We start from the raw sequence: 10516 nt of genomic DNA, 5'->3' as shown, positions 1-10516 counted from the left end.
AAAGGCAGCCAACAGACACATGAGGAAGGATAGCAGATACTTTTGTCCTAAAGTGGAATTATAGAGGCCCTTAAAGATTTGTATTAGGAATGAAGATTTATATGTACTTTGCTGCATTTAAAAGATTGGGAATGAAGAAACATATTTTCCTCAGCCTAAAGTGGACACAAAGCAGCCTGTACCAAAGTGGCCATCATCTTTCCCTGCTGCTGCACCACTGGACTGCTCATCTGGAGTGGAGGTGGCAAGTTGTGTCCTATCATCTTGCCTCTTTTCACCACCGCATGAGAGTCTGGTGGGCCAGGTGAGCTTTTGCATTGATGTGTTGGATTATATTGTGCTTCCCATAACAGATAAGATTAGACAGAGAAATAAAATTATAATATGAACAGATAAATATAAGAAGGAGCTTTGGATACTGATGAGGTAATACTGAGCAGAAGAAGAATGTGATAAAGATGTCAGAAAGGACTGAAAGAATGTTATTTGTGGGTGGTAAAAAACTGGATGGATGATACATGAATAGATACAATAAGGAGACTTTTTGTGTTGTAACCATATCCTTATATATATATATATATATATATATATATATATATATATATATATATATATATATATATATATATATATATATATATACACACACACACCTAACCCTCCATTATCACTTGAAATTGGTGCCTAAAAAACCGCATGATAGCGGAAAATGCGATAATGAAAGTGAAGAATAAATAAGAAATAAATAAATTGGTGCCTCAACTCAAAAATTTTCGTAAAAAACAGAATACCATGTGGGAGACTGAGGGGTGGTGGTGGTGGTGGTGGTGGTGAGCAGAGTGACCAGAAACAATCAGCTCCCTTATTCAAATCACGTGATGTGAATACACAGCGATGATTGGCTGCTGGCTCCTCCTCATGATCATCATCTTTCTCCCCCTCCTCCTCCTCCTCCCCCATCTAAACATTCATTGGTGTGTAGTTGGGATATGGGTAGTACTACTACTTCTACTGCTACTATAACGGGTGCACGATGACGACTTTCCAGATGCGCTAAAACTGAATTTTGCAGATTTTCATAAGTGCGTGATAACGGCGGGCTAGGTGTGTGTGTGTGTGTGTGTGTGTGTATATATATATATATATATATATATATATATATATATATATATATATATATATATATATATATATATATATATATTGCTGCGACCCTCCTTCAGCCTCTTCTTCAGGGAGGGGATGCCTCACAATCTTCTCGGGATTCGGGGCATGTGTGTTGGGGAGAAGGACTTTACCTGGGTGGCACGGCGTGGCTAGGGTGGAGCGGCGGGCAGATCGCTCTCTCAGGCCTGGCTGTCTGCTGCTATAGCACCCACTCTCACTCAGCTCAGTCACACAGAGTGGGGAGAAGGAAACACTTCTTTCTTACTTCTCTATATTACAGCAACTGTACACGAGTCACCGGGAACAGGTGGCGGCGGCACACAGGACGGGGCAGGGGGCGGCAACAAAGTACGGGTAACGCTTTGTTAGTTCGTCAGGCACTTCACTGTCTCTCTGTCTCTCGTTCACTCTCTGACTGCTCCCCAGAGTACGACTTGTTCCTTCGAGGCCTCTTGCTACATTCCTTAGTCCTCTGTCCTCATCGGTGCCACACAGTGCCCCCACAAATCACGCCTCCTGTGCCGTCACACCTGCCAGGCAATGTCCTTATGAGTCTATTTCAGCTTATTAGGTAACGCTATTTACCTTAACCGCTAATTACCAATATATCCCTAATAATGCTGGCTACAAGCAATTCACACATGCATGCCTTTATTTACATGGTACCGTATGACAATTATCCCAGGGCTGGCCAGTGCCCTCACCCATACACACACACAGACCTTGGGGTGACAATTACCAATGACCTATCGCCAGAGAGACATATAAACAAAATAATTGGAGAAGTATTGAACTTATTGAGGAACATAAGAGTGGCGTTCGTATATTTAGATGAAGAAATGATGAAGAAAATAATTACTGCAATGATAAGACCAAGCCTTGAATATGCAACAATACAGTGGGCTCCGAACTTAAAGAAACACATAAGGAAACTAGAGAAAGTACAGAGGGCTGCAACAAAAATGGTGCCTGACTTAAGAGATTTGACTTATGAAGACAGACTGAACAGAATGCAACTTCCGACCCTGGAAAACAGAAGAGAAAGGGGAGACCTGATAGCAATATACAGAGTGATGATTGGCATGGAAAAAATGGATAGGGAAGATCTGTGTATGTGGAATGAAAGAGTGTCGAGAGGGCATGGGAAAAAACTAAAAATGGCCACTTATAGGAGAGATGTGAAATCATAGAAGGGTGGAAGCATGGAATAGTTTAGACGTGGAAGTGGTCAACGCAAGGAATATTCATGATTTTAAGAAAAAGCTGGACATTAGTAGATATGGAGACGGGACAGTACGAGCATAGCTCCTTTCCCGTATGTTACAATTAGGTAAATACAATTAGGTAAATACACACACTTATCTCCCCATGACCTCTGAGGTCATATCTCCTCCGTCATGGAGGCCTAGCTCAGTGTCCCTTCCATTAACCAGTACAGCGTCAGCAGATCTGAGACTTTGTGATTTCGCCAGTGCTGGCCACATCATGGATTTTTTTTTTTGCTAAACCAGTTTTAAATGATGTGAAACAAATGAAAATGACAGTCATTCCTCCCAGAACTGACTGGAAGTGGTATTAATTGGTGCGAGATGTTTTGCACTAAGGACTTAGCAAAGCCTTATGTGACTAGTTTATTCGCTTCCTCGTTTCTTACCAGTCGATCCCCGAGTTGGACACATGCATGATATCGTTCCTGAGTTGAAAGAAAAACAACATGAACAACATGTTATGTTTTGCTGTTTGGGAGTGTTTGTGGCTAAAAATAGACACGAGATATTGCGAGGGAGTGTTGCCTTTCGCGGTGCAAATATTTTCTGAGTAATATGTACTTGTTTTTTCCTTAAAACAAAGCGATTGGAAAATTCTTATTTATGTCATACAAAGTTTTCACTACCACAATATAACAGTTACCAAAAACATCTGAAATGGTGAGAGTAAGTAATGGAAATTACGCTGCGTTCATATTAGCGGAGTTGAGGCGTCAGTTTCCCGCTACACTGAGCTGAAGGCAGCAGAAACTGCTAAAGTTCAGATATGTAATAAATAAATACAGGAAGCATTCATGTTAACAGGGACGAGGAGGCAGCATGAGCAAAGTCTACAGTGCATGATGGCAGTATAATGGTAGGTTTTGAGGACGCAATACCTCCGAAAACACGAGGAAGCTCGCCGACGTATCTCATACTTCTCTGACGCCCGGTTCGCTCAGAGTAGCCGACGTATCTCATACGTCTTTGATGCTGTACAGGTTAAGGTGTGACAGTTTCATATACATGAGCAACCAACACTTCGCTCATCCTTTAGCTAAAGTCTGCACTTATGTACTCATATGTACTACCCATATGTACTCTCTTATGACACTGCTCCACACTCACACAGGCACACGTACATATCTGGGAGGCTGCTGCAATACACCTTCGCAACACTGCCCCCTCCCACATAAATAGTCGTCTCGACTATTTCCCTAGTCTTGTCCTCCACATTTTACATCCTAGCTACTCAAATCTGTTTCCTCATCTAGAATATAGTCCTGCAATCTCCATGGTGTTCGGCGCTGGCGGGGTGGATGGCGGCTGGCGGTGAGTCACCCACTCCTGACTCAGCTTCTTCATCCCCACTCATCCCCGCTCCACCGTCCTCGTTGCCCACGAGGCTGGCTTCAGGACCCGTTACATCCTCTGCTACTATGTCAAGGGCAGCTTCCTCCTCCTCACTGTTGCTGTCACACGGGGCTTGGCCCCAGGTGAACTTCCCCGGCCCGTGGTATCTCCACAGTCGGTCAGCATGAATTATCTTGGGCTTCCCGCGTTGTCCTCGACGAATACGGAAGGTTACCTCCGACACCTTCTCGATGACAGTGTATGGCCCTCCCAGGGGCTCTGCAGCTTCGGTGAGAGACCTTTCCGCCGGCGGGGTTGTAAAGCCACACCTTGTCGCCAACTGCAAACTCAGCCGCGCGACTTCCCGGTCATAGCGGTGCCTCATGGCCTCGCCCGTCAGCTTAAATCGTCCTCGCACGTGATGATGAGCCTCCACTAGCCGCTCCTGCAGTGCTATGGCATAGTCCGTGGCCACAGTAGGCAGTTCTTCATCTGGAGGGCGTCCTGTTGTCAAGTCCACCGGCAGGCGAAGCTCCTGGCCCATCATAAGCCGGGCCGGCGTGTAGGTGGTGGCCTTGTGCGCGGCAGACCTATATGCCATGAGCAGAGTGGGAAGCTTCCGGTCCCACTCTGTCTGTCCCTCTGTACAGTATTTGGCCAGTTCCTGAGCCAGTGTCCTGTTGAAGCGGTCTACCATCCCGTCAGACTGCGGCCTCATTGGTGTCGTCCTCGTCTTCCGCAGGCCCATTAGCTGGCAACACTCGCTGAATACCTCTGACTCAAACTCGCGGCCTTGATCAGAATGCAGCTCGCCAGGTACACCAAACCTGGTGAAGAACTGCTCCACCAGTACCTCTGCTACAGTCACTGCTTCATGGTTCGGCAGTGCGTACGCCTCGGGCCATTTCGTGAAGTAGTCCATGACAATACAGATGTAACGATTGCCAGCTGCTGCTACTCGCTTCATCGGGGTTCCCACCTGATACAGCTGTAGCGGCGCTCTACCCTTCCATGCTGGTCCCTTCTTGTCGTTACAGGTGTCGCACACTCGGCACCATTCTTGTACATCCTTGCGCATCCCCAGCCAGTAGAACCACTGTCGTAGACGACTGAGTGTCTTCTTCACTCCTAGATGCCCACTGGCGACGCCCTCATGCATCTCTCGCATCAGGCTAGCTTTCATATCACGTCAAGTGTCAGCCACTTCTTCACTAGTACTCCTCTACTCAATTTCAGCGTGTCCCACTGCCTCCAGTAGAATCTCGTAGCTGGGCTCAGGGCTGCCACTTCTTGCTCGCCAGGGCGACCTTGACCTTCCTCCAGCCACTTTAGTACTGGGTGGAGATCCGGGTCCTTCCTCTGCGCCTCCTGCAGAAGCGTGTCTCCGTCACCCTCCGCACCATGGACTCATGTCAGCCTGCAGACTTCTTCTGGCTCCTTCCTGCTGCAATGGTGACACTCAGGCTCACATGGACGTCTGCTGAGGCTGTCAACGTTGTTGTGGACTCTCCCAGGGCGGTGCTCGATGCAGTAATCGTACTGCTCCAGCCTGCCGATCCACCTCGCCAACTGCCGCTCAGGATTCTTCATCGTCTTCAACCACCGCAGGGCTGTGTGGTCCGTCCTCACAGTAAACTTTGCCCCATACAGGTACGGGTGAAAGTTTTCTAGACTCTTCACCACCGCCAGAAGTTCCTTCCGCGTGACACAGTAATTTCTCTCCGCGTGACTGAACTTGTTACTGTAGTACGCCACCACATGCTCGCGTCCGTCCTTCAGCTGCGACAGCACCGCTCCCACGCCCTCAGCACTAGCGTCACAATCCACGACGTACGGGCAAGCGGGGTCCGGGTATGGCAGCACAGGAGCGTTCACCAGCGCCTCCTTCAGCCGCTCAAAGGCTGTCTGACACCCAGCATCCCAGCAAAATCGGGCCCCTTTTCTTGTCAGGTGGTGCAGGGGCGCCGCTATGCTGGCGAAGTCCTTCACGAACCTACGATAGTACGTGCACAGGCCCACGAAGCTCCTCACTTCGCCCACATTGGTCGGGACAGGCCACTCTGCCACAGCTCGCACCTTCAGTGGATCGGTGCGCACCCGTCCTCGCTGACGACATGCCCGAGGAAGGGCACCTCCTGCTGGAACAACAGACACTTCTTCGGGCTAAGCTTCAGATTAGCTCTCCTCAACCGCAGAAGGACGTCCTCCAGCCTCTGCAGCTCCTCCTCGAAGGTGCGTCCGAAAACAACCACATCGTCCAGGTAGACGAGGGCAGTCTTCCACTGCAGGCCCTCCAGTACCCGCTCCATCAGCCTTTCAAAGGTCGCTGGTGCATTGCATAATCCGAAGGGCATGACGCGGAACTGCCATAGTCCCTGCCCAAAGGAGAATGCTGTCTTCTCTTTATCCTCGTCCGCCACCTCCACCTGATGATAGCCAGACTTCAGATCCAGAGTGGAGAACCAGCGGGCACCTGTCAGTGCATCCAGCGTGTCGTCAATCCTGGGTAGTGGATAGGAATCCTTCACCGTGACGTCGTTCAGGGCTCTGTAGTCTACACAGAGACGCGTCGACCCATCTTTCTTCTTCACCAAAACTACTGCAGAAGACCACGGGCTGTTCGATTTCTCGATCACACCTTGCGCCTGTAAGTCTCTCACCGCTTTCTCCATCTCCTGACGTCGAGCGGGAGGTATTCTTCGTGGTGCGTGCTTGATTGGGTGGCTGCCACTGGTATCGATGCGATGTTGAACCAGATTCGTGCAGCCCAGGTCCGTGTCTCCCTTCGAGAAGACATCAGCATACACGCACAGCATCCTCCGCAACTGTACTGCTTGCTCAGTGCTCAGACGCTCCGTACTCTTCTGCAGCATCTCCCGTAGGTGCTCCGGCACACGTCTTCCGTCACCGTCCCTTTCAGCAGGCTGTATCGCGCTCCTCGCTCTCCGCCCGCTGGTGGCGGCCGGTGTTGCCATGCACCCCGCTGCCCGCCTGGCTGGCAGCTGCTGCACCTCACCTGCTGGCTCCACTTGTCCACCGCGCCCGCTCGCCTCCCGGCGCCGTTGTTGCTCGCCCCTTGTCCTGCTCCCTGAGGCCAGGCCAGCAGACCGGGCGCTTGCTAACTGAGGACAGGCGTCCTCGGGGAGTAAAGGCACTTCCGTATCATGTACCATCAGCGTTCCTTTCCCGAAGTCGATACAAGCCCAGCCCTTCATCAGGTAGTCAATACCCAGGAGGCAGGGTTCCTCCAGGTCAGCCACGTACACAGGTAGCTGCATCTCCTCGCCTCCCACCTCTATCTGCGCCTCCACTGGTCCCCGCATTGCGCTGCAGTGCCCCGTCACTCCACATATCTTCTGTGGAGCAAGGGGAGGTTCCTTGCTGCAATGACGCCCTTCCTGTCCGCTTCAGTATCCACGGTAAGGCAACATGGTCATCCATCGATCACGCCTTCAACCTGGGAGGTGAGGGCAGCAGCAGCTGCAGTGGCGACAGAGCTGCGGCCAGTTAGTGGGAGTGGGGCCTGGGTGATGACGGCTGGTGTGCGGCCCTGCTCCCCAGCCAGGCGGTGTTTCCCGCCCGTGTTCTCCTGCCCGCCTGCGTCTTCTTGGGGCAGGACCGAGAGAGGTGGCCCACACAACCCCAGCAGCAGGGCTGGTACACGTACTGCCCCACCTGCTCGGTGGAATGAGACCGAGCGGGGGCTGGGGACCGGCAACAATCTTGCTTCCTATGTCCTGTCTCCTTACAGTTCCAACATGCCTCTCTGAACGACCTTGCTCTTCTTCTCCCGGGCCTGTCCTTCGCCCGGCTCCGTCGGTAGCGTTGGTTTCTTTTGGAGTCTGTCTTGGACCTCCCGGCGCTAGTCTTAACGAAGGACTCGAACTCCAGTGCCCAGGCAAGGGCCTCTTGCAGATTTGCAACATGTGCCTGCTTCACGTAAATCTGCGATTGCGCGTCCCTCCAGCGCATCAATGAACTGATCCCTCATCAGATGCTCCAAATCTTGTGCCAGCTGTTGTAACGTTTCTCCTCGTCCTTGACGATAATCAATCCCTGCCCGACAGTAGTCACTTCGTGCCTGACGGTAGTCAATTCCTGCTGGATCGCCACCAACATACACATGAATTCAGCCATTGAGGGCAGCTCCTCACCCACAACTTCCTTCTTCACGATCTGCTCGCCGTCAGCCATTGTACCAACGTCAGGTAGTACTTTGCCTTCCGCCACAACACACAAGACGCCCTTAGGATCCCACTCCTGACACCAAGTGCTGCATCCCTCTTTCAGCCTCTTCAGGGAGGGGACACCTCACAATCTTCTCAGGATTTGGGGCATGTGTGTCGGGGAGAAGGACTTTACCTGGGTGGAGCGGTGGGCAGATCGCTCTCTCAGGCCTGGCTGTCTGCCGCTATAGCACCCACTCTTACTCAGCTCAGTCACACAGAGTGGGGAGAAGGAAACACTTCTTTCTTATTTCTCTATATTACAGCAACTGTACACGAGTCACCGGGAACAGGTGGCGGCGGCACACAGGACAGGGAAGGGGGCGGCAACAAAGTACGGGTAACGCTTTGTTAGTTCGTCAGGCACTTCACTGTCTCTCGTTCACTCTCTGACTGCTCCCCAAAGTACGACTTGTTCCTTCGAGGTCTCTTGCTACACTCCTTAGTCCTCTGTCCTCATCGGTTCACACAGTGCCCCCACAAACCACGCCTCATGTGCCGTCGCACCTGCCAGGCAATGTCCTTACGAGTCTATTTCAGCTTATTAGGTAACGCTATCTACCTTAACCGCTAATTACCAATATATCCCTAATAATGCTGGCTACAAGCAATTCACACATGCATGCCTTTATTTACACGGTACCGTATGACAATTACCCTAGGGCTGGCCAGTGCCCTCACCCATACACACACACACACACGGCCCGGTAGCTCAATGGTTAGAGCGCTGGCTTCACAAGCCAGATGACCGGGGTACGATTCCCCGGCCGGGTGGAGATATTTGGGTGTGTCTCCTTTCACGTGTAGCCCCTGTTCACCTAGCAGTGAGTTGGTACGGGATGTAAATCGAGGAGTTGTGACCTTGTTGTCCTGGTGTGTGGTGTGTGCCTGGTCTCAGGCCTATCCGAAGATCGGAAACAATGAGCTATGACGTCGTTCCGTAGGGTAACGTCTGGCTGTCTCGTCAGAGACTGCAGCAGATCAAACAGTGAAAAAAATTACACACACACACACACACACACTTATCTCCCCGTGACCTCCGGGGTCACATCTCCTCCATCATGGAGGCCTAGCTCAGCGTCCCTTCCATTAAGGTGTGACAGTTTCATAAACACGAGCAACCAACACCTCACTCACCCTTTAGCTAAAGTCTGCACATATGTACTACCCATATGTACTCTCTTATGATGCTGCTCCACACTCACACAGGCACACGTACATATCTGGGAGGCTGCTGCAATACACCTTTGCAACAATATATATATATATATATATATATATATATATATATATATATATATATATATATATATATATATATATATAATAGAGAGAGAGAGAGAGAGAGAGAATTTTATGAAAGAATGATACTTTCCCAGGATGGAAGCTGAAATGGAGTCTTATCTCCATGACACTATGTACTGGGTTGCTTTCTACATCAACCGAACCATGATTGCCATCCAGGGTTGGGTTTCAGCCCTCAGCAACACTTTCCAGCCCCTCCTGCATACACTCAGCTGGGTAACAAATAGGTGAGTATGGGTTCTCTTCTGTCATTGGTTTCTTTTCTTCAGTATAGCTGGGTTTTCTTTTCCTTTTACTTTCAGAGTTTTGCATTCATTTTCTTTACTGGGACAGAGTTTAATGTAACTAAAGAGCAAGCTTTTCAGAAAGGTGAGATGTCAGTTCCAGTCTTTTCTGGGTGGTTTTCATTATCAGTGAGTTAGATATTTCTTCATTGAAATGTTCGAATTTGTAAGGTATTTATTTTATTATATTTTTTTCATATTTTCTTGATGTCTTATTGAACTATATTACATCACTTGTATACTTGATAACTTTGTCATATCTTCTGCTTGGAAACAACAAGTGTGTCTCAGCCTTGCTGCTTGATGGGAAAAATACCTTTGTTGACTCCAGGGAATAATTCCTCTTCAGATTAATTTGTTTAATATGAATGGACAGATGTGAGAAGGCACCTAGATTCCTCTGAGATAATATTGAGCAGAGGAATGTGGGAGACTGATATGTTGCTGATGCTGATAGAAGTATCATTGCATGGTTCTCTTCAGATACAGTCACGAGTTGAGCAATGCATTTGTGTCTGAGTGCTGGCAGCCAGTGCAGCGTGTGGCAGACCAGCTGCACCACTCCCTTGGGCAGGTGAGAAAGCAGCATTGGAAATGTGTTACTCTCAACACTGTACAGATAATATAGATCTTTAGCATCTTGTAAACTTATGATATCCTAAGGTGGTTGTTAAAGGTTGGAGTACAGACTAGTATATCATCTTTCTCTGTATCAAGTTGAAATTCCTTTTAAATATCTAAAATTTATTTGTCCCATCCCCTGTAAGTAATGTTTATACTAGACAGCTATTATGCTGATGATATTCTTCCATTCTGGCTGCAGAGTCAGTGCTCAAGTCTTGTCCTTATACTGCATGGAAATGTATTATATTATCAGAATTGCAAAAAAGGTAGAAGACATTTTTCTGAGAACATTGTGCAGAGTGCAGATACT

The 10516-nt window shown here is 49.1% G+C and overlaps 1 protein-coding gene across 2 annotated transcripts in view; it reads left to right on the top strand.

Moving 5' to 3' along the window:
* LOC123509550 overlaps nt 1-10516 on the top strand; it is a 103340-nt gene that overhangs the window by 81631 nt on the left and 11193 nt on the right. For both annotated transcript variants that reach the window (XM_045263920.1, XM_045263919.1), the window contains 3 exons: nt 155-304; nt 9373-9525; nt 10066-10156. In XM_045263920.1, the coding sequence (XP_045119855.1) occupies nt 155-304; nt 9373-9525; nt 10066-10156 (394 nt within the window). The remainder of the gene's footprint in view (nt 1-154; nt 305-9372; nt 9526-10065; nt 10157-10516) is intronic.

The sequence above is a fragment of the Portunus trituberculatus genome, chromosome 27 (assembly GCF_017591435.1).
Source record: "Portunus trituberculatus isolate SZX2019 chromosome 27, ASM1759143v1, whole genome shotgun sequence".
Taxonomy (NCBI): Eukaryota; Metazoa; Arthropoda; class Malacostraca; order Decapoda; family Portunidae; genus Portunus; species Portunus trituberculatus.
The sequence above is the reverse complement of the archived record's forward strand: the minus strand, read 5'-3'. Positions and strand labels throughout refer to the sequence as shown.